The sequence below is a fragment of the Uranotaenia lowii genome, chromosome 3 (assembly GCF_029784155.1).
Source record: "Uranotaenia lowii strain MFRU-FL chromosome 3, ASM2978415v1, whole genome shotgun sequence".
Lineage (NCBI taxonomy): Eukaryota > Metazoa > Arthropoda > Insecta > Diptera > Culicidae > Uranotaenia > Uranotaenia lowii.
In genome coordinates, this window is record NC_073693.1 from 131,264,777 (window position 1) to 131,291,601 (window position 26,825).

A 26,825-nucleotide genomic window follows, 5' to 3' on the forward strand; every position below is an offset into this window, starting at 1 on the left:
TCTTTCGAAACGTGAAATAAAATGAACAATTCTTCCAGACATAAAAATTGAAATCATTGCATTGAGCAAACTCAAAAAATTAATTCATCCAATCCACCTCAATCATTGTTGTCTCACCAAACATATTTCAAATCTGTTGCCATTTTCAACAAAACGAAAGTTCACCACATGACCAAACTCAACCACCTCGCCGTGACATATTAGGTAACAATCCCGAATTCAAACGACGAGGCCGAAGCACAAATTGATGAAAATTATAAGCGAAAATCTGGGGTGAATTCATTAAACTGAAATTAAATCCGCTGCGTCGCAAATCCGACGAAGCAAAATTCGTTAGCTGTTGGGTGTTTTTTTTTTGCTTTATTCGTTCGCCTTCTTGCCAACAACTCTCTACTCCGCAGCACATAGCGAAAAGCATATCGAGTGTACTCGCACACAAGCGAATCGAACGAAAGGTGAACAACAACCACTACCAGTTCACATTTATTCAGCTATTTTACCGATTCCACCCCTTACCGTTTCCTGGCTACCCAACCCAAGCCAACGTGGCCCAACTTGGAAGCAAACAACATTTCATTTCATTCCAACAACCACCACCCCAGCAAAGCATAGAAAATACCCCAAGCGAATGGATCGCTCGACTGTGTCATGTGATTGTTCCTACTAACAGATCAGCTGGGCTAGGGATGGCGATACAGGTCAGAATGGTTAAATAAATAAAGATTCCCTTTGATAATTCCTTGATTGAAATAAAATATTATGAAAATGACTTTTTGGATTTGAAATATTTTTGTAAAATTCAGTGATGTTTCAACACGTGTCCAATAGCTTTTGTTTACCAAAACACAGTTATTTATAAAAACCATGGTCCAAAACCATCTACAATTATAAACACAAATCATCATCAGTTAAAGTCTAGCCTCGATTCAAACAAATTTTTGAATAAAAGGTGTCTCATGACGTCTAACCACGATTAAATATAACAATATGAACACAGCAAATTAATTTTTTTTCACCTCTATGATTTTTATCGTCTTCTTTAAAGGTGCATCATTAAAAAATTTGCGATGATTTTGACCACTTTTTTCAGTCTAAAGCTTAGTTCTTTTAGAAATGGGACACTTTCATTTGCTAATAGCTCGTTAACTAGTTATTGGATATTGAAAATTTTGACAGCATTTTGTTGTCTGTAAAAAGTACTATTCGACCTATTTTTTTCAAAATTTAAAATTCACGCATTTTTGAGATATGTACGATGCAAGAGAAAAAGAAAAAAATAATTTTGCACAGTTTCCTTGGAAATACGTCATTATCAAATTGATAGCTGACAAAACCGTTGATTATTCAAAGAATTACTGAGTTTTTGTGGTGGATAAGTATGCAAACACTGTCAATAATGTCCACAAAGTTCAAATCAAGCATTGGAGAGAAGCACATGATCGGCAACAATGGTTAAGGATCATCAAGGAAGTCAAGTCTCATACCAGCATTTTTAATTTTCAATAACCGAAAAACTAAGGGTAAATCGCTGAAACGTCCAAAACAGTTTTCTCCGATAAGCTGAAAGTGTTGCCTAGTGATGACTCATTGAAATCCAACCTCAAACAACCATTTTTTGATAGTTCCAAAGCTCTTAAGTTGTAAAACCGGTACCGAAAAAAACGTTCTAAAATGTGGTCAAAAATAATCAAATTTGTTCATTTTGAAACAACTGTATCCACTAAAATGCTTCCAGTTTCCAGTTTCCAGAGAAGTATTGGACCAAAAAGTATCAGAAATTGAAGAAGGAGGGTGAAGCCACCTAAAATATAGATTTTACGAAGTATAATTTGGAGAAACTGATCAATACCATGACTGAAAAAAGTGTGCGCCGGCCAATGGGAGATACCAAGAATAAAGTAGAAATTTCTTTAACAAAAAACGGTAAATATTTTTTTTCAAATTTTTTCATGAAAGATCATAACATTACCTTCTTTTTCTTCATAGAAAGTATTTCGTTAAAACGAATGGTTTTTTAGATACAGGCATTCGTAACTGTCCCATTTCTAAAAGAACTAAGCTTTATTGAAAAGTTTTCGATAGAATATGAAGGTTTTGGAATACGATATGAATTACCCTAAGAATGATCAATCGGTCTCACTCAGGCGCGGTCCTATGGGGGGGTGATCGGGGTGATCACCCCCCCCAAGCGACAAAAAACCGTTATAAAATACCCGCAAAAGCTCGAATTTCTTAAAAAGTTGGAACTTTTCTTAGTAGATTTGCTTTTAAATTTTCAAAATTTTCCACTCCGTGGGGGTGATTATTCAACAAAAAAGTTAACTGATCACTTAAAAGGCTCAATATTGAAAAAGTCAGTCCACAAAACTCAAGCAGCTGATGACTTGCGATTTCCTGGACTGAATTAAACTAAATAACTTTTGTTGATAAGTAGGTAACTCAACAAAAGTGTGTTGTTGAGTGTTGGTTTGGAATTCGTTATAAATGAAATGTTAACACAACTGGCAATTATTTCCCTCATATGTCTAAATTAACACGACCAAATCGTAATAAATTTTATATTTGCTCGAGATTCAGAGCTCCAAAATTCTTGATTTTACTTTGAATTTTAATGAAATGACAAAATGAAAATACATGAAACTCTGCTGTCTTGATACATTTATTGCCTTTAATATGCAGTTTCTTCTTTATTATTTGCTCAGATTTAGAAGGAGACAATAAAAAAAATCATTAAACTTTAAAGGTACGAAGTCATGTGATTTTCAATTTTCTTAATTTTTGAAATTTCTACCATGTTTAATGGATTAACATACCATGGTCGTTCTAAGAAGTAAAAAAAACCCTTTAGCCTTCAAGTTGCCTTTATTGTAAGAAATTTAAATTTTAGTCAAATTATCCATCGGAGTGATCAGTTTTCCAGTAGGCATTTAAAAAATGTATGACTTCAATTGACCGTTTTACTTTCTAATCTTTCTTTTTGTCTTTTAGTCACCAATATTTCGCTAAACAAATCCAATCGTAATAAACAACAAGTGTTGATACCGCATTAGATTCATTTTTGATGATGTTTCGAGCAGCGAAAAGCTTCCCATTTGAATTTTTTTTTTCAAAATATTTTTTAATCGTTGGAAAATTATCAATTCAGAATCAGGAAAAATCATTCTAATAAAACGTTAATTTGAGCTAATACATATCTGAAATTTAAATATAAATTTGAATTTAAAATTATTTTTTTTTCTTTAGTTTACAGCTGGTTTATTGAGAATTTGTAAACTTATTAAAGTCATATCAGATGTCTTATGCTAACCTCATTTTAAAATCTAAAGTAGTGCTTGTTTTACTTGCGTTTATAAGGAATTCATGACTTATTGCAAATTAAGAATTCAGGTTGTAAATCAGAGTAAAGATTTTCTTTCGTGAGTTTTCTTCATCCTCAATTTTCTACCATTCAAATATGGATTATAAACTTAAAATAATAACCTATATTATGAAATTCAAAACCAAAAATTTAAATTTCAGATCTAATTTTATTGAATTCTATTTGAAATGTATCACTTCAAACATTCATATTATAGATGACCATGGCCAAAAATACAAGTACTGCCAAATAGAAATCGAATATAAAATATTCATATTTAGAGTTCAAATTTAAAAAATCTTCTCAAGAGATTTCAGCAACAATAAATCGAAAAAAGAGATTACGTGTTATGACTTTTGCGTTCTCTATGAGCTTTAAGAGCCAAAAAGGAAAAAAAAAGTATTTATAAAAGCTGTTTCAATATGAAGGAATGGGTGTTGGCGATTCATCTCCAGAACCCAAAATCTGCATTCAAAACTATAACACAAAGAAACAAAATTCACAATGTCCTAGGTGCAAAGAATTTGAAAACTGATTTGACTTATTTAGGAGCACGAAATGCACATTTTAATTTTTTTTTATCAGCTCTTGTTTCCGGTATAAATTTTGAAAATACAAGATTCATTGAAATAATTTGTGCACTTTATAGCAAATGTGTAAAATATCAAAAAGATTAAGAAAAAAAAGGATTTAAACTCATGGTCAAATTTCATGAAGACTGTGAGTAATTTACCATGAGAAAAAAATTATAGAAGTAAGTATTTTTCCCAAGTTGTAAAATACGAAGATTATCTAGACGAATTCTGTATTGTTTTTTCCGGGAATTTGTCATTTTTTTATGGATAATGAAAAGATTTAGCATATTTTTTGTTTTTCATGTAGATTAGTTACTTCATCAATAATCATTGATCGATTTCACTCTAAACTGCTTAGTTTTTAAATTACTAAATGCCAGAAAATAAGAAGGAATAGAAAAAAACTGACAAAAAATCGAGTTTGAGACGCAAAAATCTTCCAAAATCAATTTGCCTCGGTTTTAATTTTTCCCTTGTGAATTAGAACTATTCCCTTATCATTCTACTATATTTTTGGCAACAAGGCGATCTATCATGCTAAAAAGCCAATAGATCTTTTAGTGATTTTTAACCAACACTCCTGGATTTATTATGTCACCGATACTGCTTTCAGCTCATGTACACAATTATATTGAAATTTCAAGTTAAAATGTAGCTTAAGGTTTGATACTCTGGATCTGAAAACTTGGCTTTTTCAATTACAAATGATGATTACAAATGAGACTCTTCACTAAAGAAAAGTATTAGCTTTCAGAATTAACCCTGCATTTCATTTTTTTTCAATTATAATTCAAAATTATTTTAAAAAATGAATTTTGTGTAGGTACTTCAAAACTTATCACCTTTTTTTTATAATTTATTTGTTGTTACAATTAAAACTGATATTTTTGAATGCTAACTTGAAATTCAAGAGTAAATTAATTTAAATTAGGTTTAACTTTAAATTCAAGAGTAAATTAAATTTAATTAGGTTCCACAAGCTTCATATTCAGAAATTGATTTTGATAATCGTGTTTTCTACTTAATTTATATTCCAAGTGTTGATTTTATATATTGTGTTTCCCAATTTGAAAATAATAATACTAAATTTCCAAATCACGATTCAGTGAATACCCCAATGAAGAATTTAATGTCGGCCCTATTGGTGAAAAGTAAAATACCTACTTCCAAAAAATTATAAAATATCAGAGCGCGAATAATTAGAAGCTCATGAAAAAAATTAAGATAGCTTGAACATTTTTTTTCTACATTTTCATCTCTCAACAACGTGTGTAGTATTTTTCATTGAAAAAATAACATTTATAACGAAAAATTCTATAAAGAGCTCTTAAAATGATAATTTAAAATTAAAAGATATACCTACAAGGAAGTGTAAGTTGTGTAGAAGGATATTGAAATGAGTTTAAAGAGAAACTTTGATAAAGTTTTCATTATTCTGAACTTGTTTTATACTTTTTTAAATACATCTTGTTCAGTGAAATTCACGGGGAAAGGAAGATTAGTGTGAAAGTTATATTGTAGACTCATTTAAAACTGACCATCACCCCCCCCCCCCCCCCCTCTGCAATCCCTTCCCCTCCTTTCGCACACTCAAAGGATCGTTTTTCACCAGATATTCCTTTATTTTGACTGATTTTTGAAAATTGGAAAATCACCCCCCCCAAAAGCCAACTCTAGGACCGCCCCTGGTCTCACTTGAGCACAATTTGGCAGATTCATCTTATTCGGTACGATCTGAACTTTCTTGGATTGGTACCAATCCATTGTGTCATTTGTGTAGTGAACTGATGCAAAATCCGGCTGAAACAATACTGAGTTATCATGCTTGCGGATTATGGGCATCAGATGACGGTGCTTGCACTCGTGGAGGTAAACAACTGTATTCATTGTGAATGCATGCCACACTTTCATATGGCTTGACAAATCATTGCATTTTCTCTGAATTTTTCTTTAAAAATTAATGTCACCGTCTCGCCAACACTTTGGCCATTCCAAACAGTGTAATACTGGTCACTGGTCATCCAGAAGCGTTTTGTGATCAAGTTTGTAATAGATTTTGTCGTCGATGATAACGCACACCGAAGTTCCACATAACAGTTGATCATATAATTTAAGACCGCTTGGTTTTACAGAAGAAGCTTAGTTTTAACTCCGCTTCGGCTTCTTCTGCTTTTTATATGTCTTAAGGCCCCAGACAACCAGAAGTCGTATGTATATTATTTTACAGATTATATCGTATGAATGTTATTTAAACTCATTTTCGCATATCTGCATCTACAATGTGCGGCTCATGAATATTCTTTATCGTATTTAAATGCATTGCATGTTTTTATTACGACAATTCGTATATCTGCACCTACAATGTGCGTCCCATGCATATTCTTTATCGTATTTAAATATATTGCATGAATTTATTACGACAATAGAATCCAAGTCAACAATATGTGTGCTAATGCACCTATATGGCCTCCAAAATGACACGTACATATATACTGGTTTTGCTGCATTTTATACGATATGTTTACACGTATATTTGCACGTATATTTGTGTTGCAAATTTGATATACCCACCAACATGGCCGTAGGAACGGGGGGGGGGGGTTTTGGGGGTTAAACCCCCCCCTCCATGGAGGTCCAAAAATGCCAAGTGAAATTTTTTTCAAAAATATAAAATTTGAAATTTCTGATCGAATTTTGATGAACTACTGAAATTATTCAAGATTAACAATAATATAACAATTTCGATCGCAAAACCTCGGAATCTCATTCCAAGACCACAATTCTACAAAAGTTTTTTAAAAAAATTCTGACTTGTTGATAGTAATTGAGTCCCAAATATTGAATCTCAATAAAGGTAGACTAAGTTTACCAGATTCTCCAAAGTTTGACCAGATTTTCTCACTCTATTTTCAAAATCATACGAAAATTTCAATTGAGTCCCTAGAATTATGTATCTTGCGTCCAATTAATTTTTTTTCAACAAATTTTGTCAAAGTAAACAATACCGATTTTTTGGAAGCCTGATTCATCTGATGATTCGGCATTGGCTGATTTGTTTCGAAAAAAAAAAACGGTTTCCCAAGTGTTTTTCTTCTTGATTTAAATGGAATAATTCTGAAATTTGCCAGCATATTCACCAGATTTTTGAAAATTTTTTGATACAATATGCCCTAATTTTACAAGGTTTTAGGATAAAATTTCCTGGATTTGCTCAGCCCGGATGCTTGCGGAAAAATATCTAGTAAATCCAGTTCATTGTTCTTGATTTCCAGTTTGGATCATCATTGGTATAAATCCTGCTTCGAACCTTGGTGATTCAATCTTAAATTTAATGAATTTTTCATATTGTAAACTCATAATTTCGGAATATGAAAAGAAAATATTTAAAATTTTAAACATTTTGAAGATTTGGATCTGACATTTTTTATCCTAAATTTATATTCAGAGTTGAAACATAAGAAAGTTTCATGAGTCCAGAATTGAAAAATGTGAAACAATTTGATCATGCACAATTTTATTTGAATTTATAAGTTCAATATTGAAAAAAAAAAAATCATATTGAAAACCATAAATTCAAAATCAAGTAAGAGATTTCTGACTAAGGGTTCTGATACAAATTTCTCTTTTGGATTCAAATTCATAGGATTTCTTATCTGGAATTAGGATTCAGGGTTAAATTTGGATTCAAAATGCAAAATTGAGACTTGGATCTAAAATCCATGGTTTGAATTCAGATTAAGCTCAAACTTAAGTTTTCTAATCAATATTTAAATATCCATTTTAAAATTCAATTAAGGATTCAAATTGAAGGCGATCGCAGTTTCATAATTTTGATTCTTGATTCAAAATTAAGATTTTTAATTCAGGGTTCTTACTAAAATCTTAAATTTTAATTGAGTTTACAAAATTTGAAAATGAAACTTATTTGAACCGTAAACCTTGTTTTTAATTATTATTTCTGTATATTTGATACACTCATGCATAAAATAGTAATGCTTGTGGTTTAAATGCATTAGCTTGCTATTGTAAGTGAGTAGAATATTTTTTTTTTCTGAATGAAGCGTTTTAAAATCCTTTTTTTTTTTGTTACTGTATTCGATGTTTACTCTTGAGATCTAACTCACGGACATCATCTCAGGAGGCAACTGGTTCACCCACTGAGCTATATTATTATTTGTACTTAGTACATATACATTTTTTCGCTTATGTATGCATTGTTCAAGCAAAAATGCTATAGGAAAATTTGCCATCAAACCCCCCCCTCCCCCCCATGAGCCGGTTCTTCCTACGGCCCTGCCCACCAAATGGTTGTCTGGGGCCCAAACTTACCTTGGCAAGATGGACGGTGCTGAGAGGAGATCAACGGTTTTTGGTCACATCCCAAACTGAGACAGTCTTTCTACAGGCGTAAGCACGCATGACTTTCCGGTCCAAAGTTTTGTCCACCGGACCCGGTTTCCGCCCAGATTTTGTTTTGTCCGCGACGCTGCTTTCCTCTCCATACTTCAAAATCGAATTTGGAACTGCTTCAATGCGTAATTCTTTTATTTTAGTCAACTGACTCAGCAAAATCTTGGAGAAAGTACCCCATTTGTGCATGATATATTTTTGTGCTTTTCCGGGAAAATACTTCTCATTTCCACGAGAATTAAGAAAACTGAAGCTCACAATACACAGAGTTTTAAGATGCCAAGGACCGAGTGAATTGGAGGAATAGTGTTCATGAGGTTATTTCGTGAGACGAAAACCATATAAATAATATATTCTTGTCGAATAATGATCTGAAACACATTGAATTCAAAAGATAGCTAATGGATTTCATGAAAGGTAGCTTTTTTCTGTTAGTTTGCCTTATGAAACGGCCTTTTTATTCAACTTCCAAAAATCTTTAAATGAGCAAAAAATCTTTCTCAATTTAAATTGCTATGTTTACTATGTTCAGTACATGAAACAACCGGATTCCAAACTCGCAAATTGCGGTTTGTCGAGATTTGTTCAATTTGCTGCTGATTGCTTCTTTTCTACATTCCCTACATGTATCGCATAAAAATAGTAGTTTCTCTTTGTCACCCAATATCTATCTTTCAAAGCCTTGATTCAAGCAAATCTGTGACTTTTGGTTGCTTTGGCCTTCCCCCCTTTCCATGAGCATGTTCAACCCTCCTCCCCCCATTAGTTGTCCACGTGGTATGTGGACGGCCCCTTTTCATTTTAACATGATGAATCCATCATACAAGTGAGACATAAAGCAATTATTAAAAAAAAAAACTACCTCTTCATAGGAATGCAGGGGGCAAAACAGATCGCGTCTGAATATTATCTTTTCATCTGATACTAGTCCATTTTAAAATATTTAAGTGTTTTCGCATTCCACTCAAGTTTGATTCAATGGCACATTTGAATTTCTGAGAGAATTTCACCTAAGATAAAAACTGTTCTAGGTTCTCAAACCGACTTGGAGTTTTATTTGGGATTTTGGGTCCAAATTTTCTCATTGTGAATTGCATAGGCTGTGTAGCATAGCTTTTATGGACGGAACCCTAAATTTAAAAGGTGCCATCTCCAAATTGTATTGCATTTAGTTCCCATAAAAAGTTTCCGTACCAAATATCAGCTTCTTAGACCACATGGTGGCTAAGCCTTTAGATCATGGGTGGCCAAACCATGGCCCGCGGGCCACATGTGGCCCGCGACTAACTTTTTGTGGCCCGCGAAGCTTTTTTCGGAAAAGCCGTAGTCTAAGAATTTAACGTTTTTCTTGGATAAATATATCTGAATCAAAACTAACTAAATTGAAAACAGAGATCTGAAAATCTTTTTGAAGTGATATAAGCCAATGGGTTAAAAGTGTATAAAAACTGATTTCGAGAAAACATGCTTTTAAATTGTTGTTATTGGCCATTTTCCATACATTTTTCGAATATTTGTTAATTTCTTTCGAACGTAAAAGTATGAGGATTTAATTATAAAAATCTAAAAAGTTTACTATATGTAATTTGAATAATCGAGAATGGTTTGGCATTATGAAATTTGCACTTATACTTCTTTGGCTCTGAGGGCCTTATATACCTAATTTTACCAAAAATATACCGTCACTGAATAAAAAAAAGCAATTAAAATTACAATTTTCAAATTATCAAAGTTCTACGGTATTTGACACATTATCTGTGAATTCCATTACACATTTTCCAATATTTTCCGATTGGGATTTGTTGACTACATATCATTGGTATAAAGAGCGTTCAAGCGGACTCTAGTTTTTATATTTAAGAGCGTACCAAAATTAGTTAAAAATCGTAAAAAAATCACCGAATCATATCAACATTATAACTAAAGTAACTTTTGCAAATATTGTAAAATATCAAAAGCTGGCTGTGAAAATTTTTCCAATTTGTTATTATTTGCTAAGCTTGATGAAAATTTAACCAACTCCAAATATATTTTTATTGGCAACTAATCTACAAATGCATCAATAATAAAAAAAAAAACTAATCAAAATTTACAGTTGGGTAGTAGGATTCAACTAGATCTAGTTTGGTACTGACAAATCTCCCAGAAAAACGGTTTTTACCAATTTTTTTACCTACAAAAAGTTCTATGATTATCAATGAATCAAATTCGTATTCGTCCTGTTTTAGAAAGCTTTCCCAATGCACTTGTCAAAGCGAGATACTGGAAAATTTTAAAAGAGTTGGATTGAGTTGAGGATGAGGTCCGTACTTTGAAAAATCAATATTATTTATGATATAACAGAATTCGTTGACAAAGTATACTTTTTAATGTCGAAAGCATGGGAACGTTACTTTATTTCAACAATTCCATTCCGCGGTTTTTAAAATTTGCCTATCAAATTTTTAGGATGAATAAACCATGGAGGTTTTAATTGCCTTGAAAAGATTTACCTGAACGTAAGTTGGGAGGGATAATTTATTTCGTATTGCGTAATATTTCCACTATTTTTTAAAGGGAGCAAAATTTCTTAAAATATGCAAGTAACAAAAATGACTTATTAAGATGAATCTATACTAAGTTTGTCAGAATTTTTTCAGTACGTATCCAGGTCGAACAAATCCGGGCTATTTTATCTAAAAACCTGGCATAGTCCGGACATCGGATATCAAAATTGTCTACCAAAAATCCGGGCAAATTTGGTCAATACACAGGAACTACTCAACAAAAATCTAGAAAAAAAAACCTTTCATGATTTGTTAAATAAAACTTGCTCAAATAAATCTCGTTTTGGAGGCATAAATAAAAAAAATTACAAAACAATTTCTTTTTCATTCAATTCGAGAAAGGAGAGAAAATCCAGGCATTTTTCACTGAAATTCGGGCAACCGACCGAACCGGACTTTGCCAAACAAATTTATCAAATAACCGGTAAAACCCGGATAAAATCGGGTAATCAGGCAAGCCATATCTAAACTTGATGTTTTTTAAGTTTTTATTTTTAAAGTGTTTTCAAAAAAACTGTTATTATTTGTTTTATTTAGAAAATTCCAGAACAATTTTTTTTGGCCCGCGCGCCAGTCTCATTTCTGAAATTTGGCCCGCCTGTTGAAAATGTTGGCCACCCATGCTTTAGATTAAAGTTATCAGATTTTTTTTAGCACGTACCCGGGCCGGACAAATCCGAGCTATTTCATCTTAAACCTGGCAAAATCTGGGCATTTGATTTTAAAATGTTGACCAAAAATCCAGAAATGATGCAACACAAATCAAGAAAAAAAACTTAAAAAAAAAATTTGTTATCTTGGGCTTCTAATAGATGAAACCTTTTCTTGGAAATATCATATCAGGCATTTGGAGGGTAAGATATTTTCCTTTGTGGAATTCTCTGGCGGATAAAGCAATTCGTCCCGCGTCACATTTTATAAAAATTGTATTACGCCTTTAAACATTCTCTTTTTAATTACTTGATTGCGCTATGGGGATGCGCCTCGAAATCACTCCTAACACGCCTTCAAACATTGCAAAATCGTTGCTTGAAAATTATATTTAACCTTCCGTTATTGTTTCCAACTAACCAGCTTTATTCTAATGTATCCCATAGTATTTTACCCCTTTTTAAAACGTGTGATCTGCAACCCCTTCTTTTTGTATTTGATAATATACATTCCACAACGATTAGGAACATAAATTTCACAATCGGAGAACGACTGCACAATACTCGTCAATCGTGTCATCTTCAGCCAAGCATATCAACAACCAATCTTGGTCAATGTAGAATTTCCTTCATTGGGCCTACCAAATACAACACATTGCCTAATGAATTTAAAAATATTAACAATCGATTTGCCTTTAAATCCAAATTGAAGCACTATCTCAAAGGAATTGATGTTCGATAACTACCAAACATCATATCAGTAATTGTAATTTTCTTTTTTTTCTTCTTTTTAACTTTTTTTTTTAAATTTAACTTTAAGACAGCCTTAGTTTAATGTTAGTATAGCCTTATTTTAAGTTAATCATAATCTAGTAAATTTTTGTTTTGTTCTGTGAATCTCTTAAAAGGATATTTTTTCACTGAGATTCGCATGTAATTGTTAATATAGTATTTATTCTCGTACATTCTCTCGCATCTAGCTTACATAAAAAAAATTGGTTTCCAGCATAAGTAGAGTTTTGTTTGCGTTTGTTATTGTTTTTGTGCTGTCGACATGCTGGGAACAGAAGCGTCCATTTCCAGGGGGCTTAACACGTTCGTCGCCACGCTCATTTTGGTAGTTTAACTAGCCAGGCCCAAAGAAATTTTCAGAGAGAGAAAGCAAAGAAGGAGAACTCCCATATTTGAAACGTGTGGCGAAGCTGAGCGGTTAACTTATGTAAGAGAGCGTCACATGCTTTTTGATGTGACGGGGCCCCCCAGGAAATCCACCCGTCACCCGAATATGGGTGCCGTGGCGACGAACGGGGGAAGAATGCCACGAAGTGGTAAATGCCTGGCAAAATATAAATTCATTCCACCGCACATGCCATTAAAGTTATAATCACAAAATCAGTATGTACTTAGCTGTGCAATGTTTAGCAAATACCTTTACGCAAGTTAGGATTTAATCAATTCATTCAATTTTAATGAGTTATTTTGTAAAAGTTCTTAAAATTCACACTTTTTTCGAAACTATAAGAAGTGTATTCGAAAAAATGCGACACTTTGTATTGTGAATATATTTTGAATGCATGGATGGAAATCGATGAAAGTTTCAGTGAAGCTACCTAGTAATGTAATGTGTACGTGAGACTTCCCCAAATTTGTATGGGAAATTTCAGACTTGTGAAATGTTATGTGCTGCAGGCTTAAATTGATCCTAGGCATAGTACAAGATCTCATGCCAAATTTGGGCCAGATCGGATCACGGGAAGGGGTCGCTCAACGAGCCTTAAGTTTGTTTGGGATTTTGAGACATTTTGTTTGGGAGAAACATGAAAAACCACTTTTTCATATACATATAACTTTAGTCCTCTCTGGCCGATTTTTTTTTTAAAAATAAGTTTTCTTAAAGCTTAAATTATGACACATATTTCATTTGAAGATCACATTCCGATTCGAGTTGAGATAAAAAAGTTATACAGCTACAAAAATAGGTCAATTTTTTTTAAGGGGGATATCAATCACTGTTAATGAGTCACTGTTTCGAAAGAATCAAGGTAGCATTAGCAGCGATGAATATGACCCTTGAAAAAGTAAGCTCATTTTTGAAGCTTAATAACTTTTTTATCTTAACTCTAATCGAAATGTGATCTTCGAATCAAATATGTGTCATAATTTGGGCTTTAAGAAAACCCGTTTTCAAAAGAAATCAGCCGTAGGAGACTAAAATTATTTATGAAAAAGTGATTTTTCATGTTTCTTCCGAACAAAATGTTTCACAATCCCATACAAAGTTAGGGCTCGTTGAGCGACCCCTTCCCGTGATCCGATCTGGCCCAAAGTTGGCATTAGATCTTGTACTAGACCTAGCATCAATTTTAGCCTGCAGCGCATGACTTTCTTTTAAAAGTCTGGTCATTTGGGGCACTCTAGTGTATGTGTGCAAAATCTGTAGACAATCTGTAAAGTGGTTTTTGAGATACCGAAGTGATCAATTATAATCGATTTAACAGTTTTAAGATAAACAACATGCATCCAGTTAATATAGTTTCACTTAGTTAAGGACAATAAGTTTGATGACAAAAAATCGATTTACTCTGCTTATTTTCCAGAAGCATTGGATTGAATAGTTGAAAGCCTAAACAAAAATATATCTTCAAATCAGCCACAAGTTTGTGCTATATTTTGAATACGATAGCTTTAAGTGTACCTGTTTGGATAAAAAATGATAAAAAAAAATAAAGTTTTCATACCTAGTAAATTAAGCATGGTTTGCTTCGATAGGTATGCACTACACCATAAAAAAATTGTTTTAATTTTCATGCAACTAACCTAGAGGAATTTCGGAGCTCATACTTAAATTTATCATGCATTTTCATATTTCATTCAAAAATATTCAATTTTTCATTATAAGGCTCAAACCCCGTTTCACCGATCATGGGAAAAAATAAAATACAATGAAAAAAGTCGATGTACTATTTTTTCAACTCTTCACATGCAATCTTTAATAAAACGATTCTTATTAATTGTTGCCAATTTTTTTTTTATTTGAACCACTGTACAGTGGGAAGATATTTGAAAAAATTGTAAAGGACAGCAAAACAAACTCTTTAGCGGACACCAGACAGCAAAAAATTTTCGTTGACAAGTCTCACCGATATTTTACGGAGTTAAATAAGGAGAAAAAATTTAAATAATGTCTGGTACACGAAGAGGCTGACGATCTGTTCAATGTTGTCAATGTTGTCAATGCTTCATAACGAACGCTTAAGTCTGCTTCATTTAATATTGGATGGAACAAATTCTTTTGCTCATTGTGGCGCTCCTAGTGGACGGATTTGGAAACTTTTTTCACCCACGTGTCGGGAAATTCATTACCTTTCACCATGTATTTATGTCATAACACCAAACGATAGCATTTTGTAAACAACCGCCATGGAAGCCGAACGGAGAGATCAAATTGTGCACAGTTTTCTTGAAAATCCATTGTTGTCGGCATCGAAGCTAGCTAAATAGCTTAAAATGCCCAGAAATACCGTATGGCGTGTTATCAAGCAGTACAAGGAAACATTGACGACGGCTCGGAAGACGCATTCGAAGCGTCGGAGTGGAACTGTCGACCGGAAACTGCGTGGGAAAGTCATCAAGGCCGTCAAGAGGAATCACAATCTTTCAGACCGCGATTTGGCCAATAAGTTCCAGGCCGCTCACAGTACGGTGCGACGAATTCGTCTCCGGGAAGGAATAAGGTCATTCCGAGCCAGCAAACAGCCAAATCGGACGCTGAAGCAGAACAATGTGGCCAGAATCCGTGCTCGAAAGCTGTACGATCAAGTGCTGACCAAGTTCGACGGATGTATTCTGATGGACGATGAGACCTACGTGAAGGCGGACTTTGGGCAAATCCCAGGTCAAAAATTTTATTTGGCGACGGCTCGGGGGGATGTACCTGCAAAATTTGGCAATACATGATTTGGCAGGGGATATGCAGTTGTGGACAGAAAACCAAAGTCTTTCTCACTGACAAGACAATGACATCAGAAGGCTACAAAAAAGAGTGCCTACAGAAACGGATTCTGCCGTTTATTCGTGCCCACGACCGTCCAGTAATGTTTTGGCCGGACCTCGCAAGCTGCCATTACAGCAAAACGGTTATGGAATGGTACGCAACGAACGGGGTCAGCGTAATACCGAAGGACCTCAACCCCCCAAACTGCCCCCAGTTCCGGCCGATAGAGAAATACTGGGCAATCACGAAGCGGAGGCTTAAGGCAAAGGGAAAACTTGTTAGGAACATGACTCAAATGAAGAACTGGTGGAATCAAATCGCCAAAACGGTGGACGAAAAGGGTGTGCGCCGCCTAATGTGCCGTATTACGGGAAAAGTACGAGAATTTCTTCGAAACAGCAATGAATAATTTTTTTAATTTTTTTTTATGAAAGAGTAAAGAAAATGCTACATTTGTATGAAAAACAAATTATGAATTCGTTAATAAATGACTGAACTACACGCAATTGTTTGTGTTCCAATATTAAATGAAGCAGACTTTATTTCAAAAACTACTATACAGAACATCACAAAATTTTGCACACGTAAACATTACATCACTTAACAGCTTCACTGAAAATATCATCAATTTCCATTCCATTCCGAAGCTATTCACAAAACAAAGTGTGATTTTAATTATTAAAATTATAGACGAGTGTGAGATTGTTTCATTCGTCAACAGATTAAAATCACTTGTGAGCGGTACAAGCGCCAGGAATGTATCAATTACGATTAAGCAAGGCATAAATTTTAAACCGCATGTATCGTAAACCCTTACCGAAAATCATGCGCCAACCAGCTGATGAGTCCCAGGCCAGGGCTTGAAAGTTACATGTAGATACATAAAAGCATTTTCTTTTATGGAGTAAATGAGAACGAACGGACCAGAGGAAAGCAAGCATGGCATAGGATAGGTAACACATTCATTCGGAAGCGTACGGCGCATTTATTACCCTCTGCTGATGCCGCTCCACACTGCTGGCCAGGGTAGTAGCATAGTGGATTCAAATGTTCCTATATGTACATAAGGGCGTGTGGGGCAGCCAGCGACCAAAACGTAAAGCATCAGCAGCTTGGATGCTACATTCATGGGTATATCCATGCCAGTGAATAAACCGAACGACTCTACTCGCCGAAACGACCCATAGAGACCAAAGTTCGAACGAATGAATGAATATTCATTACGCGACGAGCTGGCTGCTTCGCGTCGTTTCGCTTTCTGTCTTGTGGCTGCTACCGATTGCGGTACCACGGGTGGATCAAATTCGTTGCTCCCGATGGCCCCGAAGCCGAGGTTGAACCTTAGCTGGGCTACAGACTACTGGCTACATTAGCTATCTATGCTTCTTTGGTGGTCGGAACTGTATGCTCGGTCAATTTCGAATTGTGTGGGGAGGCACAAATACTGGAGACAGCTATCATAAATAATCGTAAGAGAGTCATCACATTTTGTTTGATTTTCTTCCAAAACGTTTCAATATTATATAGCCAGAAACACTAATTTTATGCTGCATAGGAAAATGTATTTCAACAAATAAAAAATACATTGATTTAGTGATTAAATGTTACATACAGTTATCTGGTTTTGCTAAAAATCAATTAAAAATATACATACCTACGTCGGAATACACATCTGAATGTGGCAAGGGCGGCAAGTATTTTTAAGATTTTTTTGAAGAGTAGAGTCTTGTTTCAGATTTCTCTAGAATTTAATAAAGAACCAAACTTTTCAGTGTCAATACCAAATCCAGAATAAGCAGCATCGAACCTCAAATGAATCGTGCGAATCACCAGAAATAAGTTATGATGTATTTTCTAAGCAGTTTTTCGCGAAACGAGCATATACGTTTATTTTATCCAGAGAATTGTCCCAATGTCCCCAAAAACATAGAGATTCTTGATAAATGTTATAATAGCAATCTGCTTACTCTGAACCTATCCAAGACCAAAAACATAATATTTCGTTTAGCAAGAAATAGAATTTATTGCAGCAAGACCTTTCTGCAATCAAAAATGTGAATAACTTTAAGTATATGGAGTTCCGATTTGTGGAAAACTATACTTAAGCGGTATTTTAAAATGAGTAAGAACTGTTTTTGCTATGTCATGTTTCAATTAATTATTATTTGTTTGCATTATCGCAGTATGAGCAAGGCATCCCTGTCTAACCTCGCTCGATTACAAACATTACAAAATCGTTGCTTAAAAATTAGAAATGTACCCAGGGCCGGATTAAGCAATCGGGGGGCCCGGGGTAATTTTTCTCAGGGAGCCCCTATGATTAGATTTTTTTTTCAAATGCTATCCCAGAAAATACAAAACATTTTAAACGTGTAAAATAACTGGTGAGGTGTTCAGTATACTGTCTTCAAATAGCCATGTTGTCTGCGTAGAAGATAGTTTCTACTATCTTCACGAAAAATTGTTAATTTATCACGTGCAAACATTCCGGAAAAGTTTAAAAATTTCTTAAAAAACGAAAGCTCTGATTTCAGCTGCAAAATGTAAAATTTAATTCTTATTTTTCAATATTCTCATCACCAACTAAAATTCTCTGATGCAAAAAAAGTGTCCGGATAGATATTTTCAATGATTTTAATTTCATCACTGACCGTCTCGTTTGTGCTTCATCAAGAAATATTTATCTAATGACAATTGGAAAGTGTCATGAACATTTCAAACATAGAATACAAAATTAAAAAAAAAATAACAAAATAATTAAATTCGTTCAAGAATTCTACACTTAAAATCAGGTTATATTTAGAACCATCATACGGTGTCTTAAATCTAAATTATAATTTCAAATCAAGTTTTGAGAAAAAAAAATGAATTAAATTTTAAATAAAAAAAAGGGAGCCAAAGTTACAATCAGAGCCAAAGTTACAATCAGAGCCAAAGCAAAAATTGATTCAATTGTGAATTTCAAATTTATATCTTTGACACACAAAAAAAAACCTATTCCTGAGATGTTTATTAATATGATTCTCATAGGATAAAAAAATTGTTATCAAATTGTTATTCTAAATGTGATTTTAATTGAATGATTGATGGCATTTCGGCGAACTGTACATTCTAACAAGAGGAATATCAAATGAAAGTAACGAAAATTATAAACGAATAGATTAGATAAGGAAGTATGGAAGGGGTTGAAAATGAGCTAAGAGCGTGTTTTTGAGAAAACTTCTTGCTGTACAAGACCATTCTAAATGTGGCAAAAGATTTATTTTTCATTTATAACCCTTTGACTTTGAGGGCATCGAATGAAGCACTCGGAATCACTTATCATTGAAAAAATCTGATCAGGAATCCAAATGAGTTTAGCACCTTAAACTAAGATCCTGAGTTCAGAAAAACCATCACGGATAAAAAACTATACAGGTTGTTATCAAAATTCATATGATTGGCTCTTTCATATCACTGATTTTTGTTTCAAAGTAGTCGAAGATTCCTTTGAATTCAGCTACAGTATTTGAAAGACCCAAATACTAGTATTTCACTAGCTACTTGCTAGCATCCTCAGTGGGTTATCGACTGAAGAAAGTGTATCATATCCCTCCCTTAAATTGTCCAAGCTAGGTAGCTCTGAATTATTTGTAGGTAAAAAGAACCTTCGAATGCTCGGCAAATGTGCCGTTGTCAGTTTCTTGGGCCTACCTACCCTTTTCTGGGTGTTGTCAGGTAGATTATTATTGTTACCCGCCCTATTTTGGGCGTTGTCAGGTAAATTATATTTCTTCCTACCTAAGAACTTGAACAGCCAACTATGACCTGGTCCGTTGTCTCCGTTCAACAGTTTAGCTGAATTTTGATTGAAAATTTCAATACTTTCCGCTACATCTAACTTCAGCGAATTACTGTTCAACGATCGAAGTAAAGAAATATTTTCTTGATCGATCAAATGGCCTGTTTCACAGATGTGTAATGCTACTGAAGATCTAGGATTCTGTGAAGGGAGAACTTTTTTCTTCGAATCTGATTTGGCAATTGCCAAATGTTCTTCGAATCTCTCTATTAACTTCCTTTTTGTTTGTCCAATGTATACCTTATCACAGTCAGAACAACTGATCTTGTACACACCGGATCTATGCAAAAGTTCCACCGGATCTTTTGTTGATCCTAAAATGGATTTCAATTGATTATTGGAACTACTAAAAACCAATTCAATATCAAATTTTGTTAACTTGGATCGTAATTCAAGAGCATTGAAGCTATTAAATTCCATCGATCTCCGTTGAAACTCGTTTTGAATTGGAGTTAAAGTAGTGAAGGATTTTCTCTGAAGAATTTTTTGTTTTTTGTTGATGATGGCTTGAATAGAACTGGATTGGTATCCATTCTTATTAGCCGTTTGGAAGATATATTGAAGTTCCTTTTCTTCCCCTTCTTTTGAGAGAGGAATCGAATTCATTCTGTGGATCATATGATGGAAAGCGGCCATCTTATGTCCTAATGAATGATTAGAGGTGCTCGGGATAACCCTCATAGTATTGGTTGGTTTCCTGTAAATCTCAAAATTGAAAAGATTATCTTCTCTCTTTATGAGAACGTCCAGGAAAGGGATTTTCTTATCCTCTTCCACTTCACAAGTGAACTTGATATTCTTATGTAAACCATTTATGGCTGTCAGGAGTTCCTCAAGAAAATCTTTGTTTACTACACAGAAAACATCGTCGACGTATCTCCACCATTTTTCGGGTAGTAAATCCTGTTTTTCAAGAGTTTCCTCCAAGTGAGCCATAAACAGTTCACAAAGAAACGGAGACAACGGGTTTCCCATTGGAGCCCCTTTTGTCTGTCTATAGAACAGATCCCTAAACTTGAAATATGTCTGTCCCATACACAAGTCAACAAGTTTCTTGTAGTTTCGCACTTTGAGTCTCCAAGCGCTGCCACTATGTTGTTGAAGCAACCAATCCTCTAACAGATTAGAAGCTTCTTTAACTGGGACGCTTGGAAATAGTGCTGAAACATCAAAAGAAACCATGATATCATCCTCCTCTATGTTGCCTGAGGCTTGAAGTCTCTTGACAAATTCCAAAGTGTTGGTTACCGATCTAGTTCTAAAAGGTTTTGGCATCCTTTTGAACTCTTCTAGTAACCATTTTGCCACTTTTTCTGTGGGTGCGTTTACACCTGAAATTATCTCCCTCATTTCATTCCCCGGTTTGTGAATCTTAGGTAAACCTTTGATTCTGGGGACGATAGGGGCTGATACTTTCAATGCGATCGGCGCAAACCCCAGAATGGGCCCACACTCTTTTAGTGTTTTTTCTACTTCCTTCACCATTTCTGGCAAAGGATCCTCTCTGCGAATTCGATAGGGGCCCTCATCGATCTTACTTTGAATTAACTGATTGTAATCAGTTTTATCCAAAATAACTACTGAGTTACCCTTATCCGCTTTCACAAAAAACACCGGTTTCTTTTTGAGCTCTTTCACCACATCAAGCTCATCCTTATTCGAGTGTCCTTTGATACCTTTCCTCAAGACTTCTGCTACTTCAGCCCTCGCACAGTCCTTTTGGGTTGAGGACAACTTGCTAGACCTAATAGCTGTCTCGACGTCCAGGACTACCTGGTCCATTCGCGGTTTCCTATGTACCGCATAGTTCAGCCCTTTGTTCAGTAGGCTCATTTGTTTATCCGTGAATTGTTCCGAAGAGCGATTCACAACAAACCCGTCCAAATCGACAACACTTGGTATTTCCCTCGATTTGACCGGTTGCCTCACCTTCAAGAGCTTCAACTTTTTGTCAAGCGTCAACTTTTTTCTTCTCGCCTCACACTCTTCAGCTACTTTCACTTTCATCAAAAAAGAAGGAAACTCTGCTTCGTATTGTTTCGCTAATTTAAGATGAAGTGCGTAACACTCCAGAGTTTTAGAATTCAACTGGGCATACATCTTTTGGATGCTGTCCCTGATGAACTCACACTGTAACTTTTTCACTAACTTATTTGGCACTTGAACACTCACTTTTATTTTATGGCTAACAGGAGTTAACCCAAAACGTAAACATTCCTTAAGAAAAGAAATGCTTTTCTGCAACCCCGCGATACACTTTTTCAATCTAATAAATTTGTTTGGTTCACTAGGCGTGGATGCCATTGTCACTAATAATCAAAGGTTTGAAGAACCTCTTAGCTGAATGAAACTATTATTTCAAAGTAGTCGAAGATTCCTTTGAATTCAGCTACAGTATTTGAAAGACCCAAATACTAGTATTTCACTAGCTACTTGCTAGCATCCTCAGTGGGTTATCGACTGAAGAAAGTGTATCATATCCCTCCCTTAAATTGTCCAAGCTAGGTAGCTCTGAATTATTTGTAGGTAAAAAGAACCTTCGAATGCTCGGCAAATGTGCCGTTGTCAGTTTCTTGGGCCTACCTACCCTTTTCTGGGTGTTGTCAGGTAGATTATTATTGTTACCCGCCCTATTTTGGGCGTTGTCAGGTAAATTATATTTCTTCCTACCTAAGAACTTGAACAGCCAACTATGACCTGGTCCGTTGTCTCCGTTCAACAGTTTAGCTGAATTTTGATTGAAAATTTCAATACTTTCCGCTACATCTAACTTCAGCGAATTACTGTTCAACGATCGAAGTAAAGAAATATTTTCTTGATCGATCAAATGGCCTGTTTCACAGATGTGTAATGCTACTGAAGATCTAGGATTCTGTGAAGGGAGAACTTTTTTCTTCGAATCTGATTTGGCAATTGCCAAATGTTCTTCGAATCTCTCTATTAACTTCCTTTTTGTTTGTCCAATGTATACCTTATCACAGTCAGAACAACTGATCTTGTACACACCGGATCTATGCAAAAGTTCCACCGGATCTTTTGTTGATCCTAAAATGGATTTCAATTGATTATTGGAACTACTAAAAACCAATTCAATATCAAATTTTGTTAACTTGGATCGTAATTCAAGAGCATTGAAGCTATTAAATTCCATCGATCTCCGTTGAAACTCGTTTTGAATTGGAGTTAAAGTAGTGAAGGATTTTCTCTGAAGAATTTTTTGTTTTTTGTTGATGATGGCTTGAATAGAACTGGATTGGTATCCATTCTTATTAGCCGTTTGGAAGATATATTGAAGTTCCTTTTCTTCCCCTTCTTTTGAGAGAGGAATCGAATTCATTCTGTGGATCATATGATGGAAAGCGGCCATCTTATGTCCTAATGAATGATTAGAGGTGCTCGGGATAACCCTCATAGTATTGGTTGGTTTCCTGTAAATCTCAAAATTGAAAAGATTATCTTCTCTCTTTATGAGAACGTCCAGGAAAGGGATTTTCTTATCCTCTTCCACTTCACAAGTGAACTTGATATTCTTATGTAAACCATTTATGGCTGTCAGGAGTTCCTCAAGAAAATCTTTGTTTACTACACAGAAAACATCGTCGACGTATCTCCACCATTTTTCGGGTAGTAAATCCTGTTTTTCAAGAGTTTCCTCCAAGTGAGCCATAAACAGTTCACAAAGAAACGGAGACAACGGGTTTCCCATTGGAGCCCCTTTTGTCTGTCTATAGAACAGATCCCTAAACTTGAAATATGTCTGTCCCATACACAAGTCAACAAGTTTCTTGTAGTTTCGCACTTTGAGTCTCCAAGCGCTGCCACTATGTTGTTGAAGCAACCAATCCTCTAACAGATTAGAAGCTTCTTTAACTGGGACGCTTGGAAATAGTGCTGAAACATCAAAAGAAACCATGATATCATCCTCCTCTATGTTGCCTGAGGCTTGAAGTCTCTTGACAAATTCCAAAGTGTTGGTTACCGATCTAGTTCTAAAAGGTTTTGGCATCCTTTTGAACTCTTCTAGTAACCATTTTGCCACTTTTTCTGTGGGTGCGTTTACACCTGAAATTATCTCCCTCATTTCATTCCCCGGTTTGTGAATCTTAGGTAAACCTTTGATTCTGGGGGACGATAGGGGCTGATACTTTCAATGCGATCGGCGCAAACCCCAGAATGGGCCCACACTCTTTTAGTGTTTTTTCTACTTCCTTCACCATTTCTGGCAAAGGATCCTCTCTGCGAATTCGATAGGGGCCCTCATCGATCTTACTTTGAATTAACTGATTGTAATCAGTTTTATCCAAAATAACTACTGAGTTACCCTTATCCGCTTTCACAAAAAACACCGGTTTCTTTTTGAGCTCTTTCACCACATCAAGCTCATCCTTATTCGAGTGTCCTTTGATACCTTTCCTCAAGACTTCTGCTACTTCAGCCCTCGCACAGTCCTTTTGGGTTGAGGACAACTTGCTAGACCTAATAGCTGTCTCGACGTCCAGGACTACCTGGTCCATTCGCGGTTTCCTATGTACCGCATAGTTCAGCCCTTTGTTCAGTAGGCTCATTTGTTTATCCGTGAATTGTTCCGAAGAGCGATTCACAACAAACCCGTCCAAATCGACAACACTTGGTATTTCCCTCGATTTGACCGGTTGCCTCACCTTCAAGAGCTTCAACTTTTTGTCAAGCGTCAACTTTTTTCTTCTCGCCTCACACTCTTCAGCTACTTTCACTTTCATCAAAAAAGAAGGAAACTCTGCTTCGTATTGTTTCGCTAATTTAAGATGAAGTGCGTAATAGCGAAACAATACGAAGCAGAGTTTCCTTCTTTTTTGATGAAAGTGAAAGTAGCTGAAGAGTGTGAGGCGAGAAGAAAAAAGTTGACGCTTGACAAAAAGTTGAAGCTCTTGAAGGTGAGGCAACCGGTCAAATCGAGGGAAATACCAAGTGTTGTCGATTTGGACGGGTTTGTTGTGAATCGCTCTTCGGAACAATTCACGGATAAACAAATGAGCCTACTGAACAAAGGGCTGAACTATGCGGTACATAGGAAACCGCGAATGGACCAGGTAGTCCTGGACGTCGAGACAGCTATTAGGTCTAGCAAGTTGTCCTCAACCCAAAAGGACTGTGCGAGGGCTGAAGTAGCAGAAGTCTTGAGGAAAGGTATCAAAGGACACTCGAATAAGGATGAGCTTGATGTGGTGAAAGAGCTCAAAAAGAAACCGGTGTTTTTTGTGAAAGCGGATAAGGGTAACTCAGTAGTTATTTTGGATAAAACTGATTACAATCAGTTAATTCAAAGTAAGATCGATGAGGGCCCCTATCGAATTCGCAGAGAGGATCCTTTGCCAGAAATGGTGAAGGAAGTAGAAAAAACACTAAAAGAGTGTGGGCCCATTCTGGGGTTTGCGCCGATCGCATTGAAAGTATCAGCCCCTATCGTCCCCAGAATCAAAGGTTTACCTAAGATTCACAAACCGGGGAATGAAATGAGGGAGATAATTTCAGGTGTAAACGCACCCACAGAAAAAGTGGCAAAATGGTTACTAGAAGAGTTCAAAAGGATGCCAAAACCTTTTAGAACTAGATCGGTAACCAACACTTTGGAATTTGTCAAGAGACTTCAAGCCTCAGGCAACATAGAGGAGGATGATATCATGGTTTCTTTTGATGTTTCAGCACTATTTCCAAGCGTCCCAGTTAAAGAAGCTTCTAATCTGTTAGAGGATTGGTTGCTTCAACAACATAGTGGCAGCGCTTGGAGACTCAAAGTGCGAAACTACAAGAAACTTGTTGACTTGTGTATGGGACAGACATATTTCAAGTTTAGGGATCTGTTCTATAGACAGACAAAAGGGGCTCCAATGGGAAACCCGTTGTCTCCGTTTCTTTGTGAACTGTTTATGGCTCACTTGGAGGAAACTCTTGAAAAACAGGATTTACTACCCGAAAAATGGTGGAGATACGTCGACGATGTTTTCTGTGTAGTAAACAAAGATTTTCTTGAGGAACTCCTGACAGCCATAAATGGTTTACATAAGAATATCAAGTTCACTTGTGAAGTGGAAGAGGATAAGAAAATCCCTTTCCTGGACGTTCTCATAAAGAGAGAAGATAATCTTTTCAATTTTGAGATTTACAGGAAACCAACCAATACTATGAGGGTTATCCCGAGCACCTCTAATCATTCATTAGGACATAAGATGGCCGCTTTCCATCATATGATCCACAGAATGAATTCGATTCCTCTCTCAAAAGAAGGGGAAGAAAAGGAACTTCAATATATCTTCCAAACGGCTAATAAGAATGGATACCAATCCAGTTCTATTCAAGCCATCATCAACAAAAAACAAAAAATTCTTCAGAGAAAATCCTTCACTACTTTAACTCCAATTCAAAACGAGTTTCAACGGAGATCGATGGAATTTAATAGCTTCAATGCTCTTGAATTACGATCCAAGTTAACAAAATTTGATATTGAATTGGTTTTTAGTAGTTCCAATAATCAATTGAAATCCATTTTAGGATCAACAAAAGATCCGGTGGAACTTTTGCATAGATCCGGTGTGTACAAGATCAGTTGTTCTGACTGTGATAAGGTATACATTGGACAAACAAAAAGGAAGTTAATAGAGAGATTCGAAGAACATTTGGCAATTGCCAAATCAGATTCGAAGAAAAAAGTTCTCCCTTCACAGAATCCTAGATCTTCAGTAGCATTACACATCTGTGAAACAGGCCATTTGATCGATCAAGAAAATATTTCTTTACTTCGATCGTTGAACAGTAATTCGCTGAAGTTAGATGTAGCGGAAAGTATTGAAATTTTCAATCAAAATTCAGCTAAACTGTTGAACGGAGACAACGGACCAGGTCATAGTTGGCTGTTCAAGTTCTTAGGTAGGAAGAAATATAATTTACCTGACAACGCCCAAAATAGGGCGGGTAACAATAATAATCTACCTGACAACACCCAGAAAAGGGTAGGTAGGCCCAAGAAACTGACAACGGCACATTTGCCGAGCATTCGAAGGTTCTTTTTACCTACAAATAATTCAGAGCTACCTAGCTTGGACAATTTAAGGGAGGGATATGATACACTTTCTTCAGTCGATAACCCACTGAGGATGCTAGCAAGTAGCTAGTGAAATACTAGTATTTGGGTCTTTCAAATACTGTAGCTGAATTCAAAGGAATCTTCGACTACTTTGAAATAATAGTTTCATTCAGCTAAGAGGTTCTTCAAACCTTTGATTATTAGTGACAATGGCATCCACGCCTAGTGAACCAAACAAATTTATTAGATTGAAAAAGTGTATCGCGGGGTTGCAGAAAAGCATTTCTTTTCTTAAGGAATGTTTACGTTTTGGGTTAACTCCTGTTAGCCATAAAATAAAAGTGAGTGTTCAAGTGCCAAATAAGTTAGTGAAAAAGTTACAGTGTGAGTT

General features: G+C 35.5%; 1 protein-coding gene across 1 annotated transcript; it reads right to left on the minus strand.

The window, feature by feature from the left end:
- Positions 1 to 23,477: 23,477 nt before the first annotated feature.
- LOC129752615 (uncharacterized) lies at positions 23,478 to 23,939 on the minus strand. The gene has a single exon (XM_055748390.1). It carries the CDS (start codon positions 23,937 to 23,939, stop codon positions 23,478 to 23,480), a length of 462 nt encoding a protein of 153 aa, XP_055604365.1.
- Between the last annotated feature and the right edge of the window lie 2,886 nt (positions 23,940 to 26,825).

What these genes read in the sequence shown, in the direction of transcription:
- LOC129752615 (XM_055748390.1), bottom strand. Translation starts at nt 23,939, where the DNA reads ATGAGCCTACTGAACAAAGGGCTGAACTATGCGGTACATAGGAAACCG.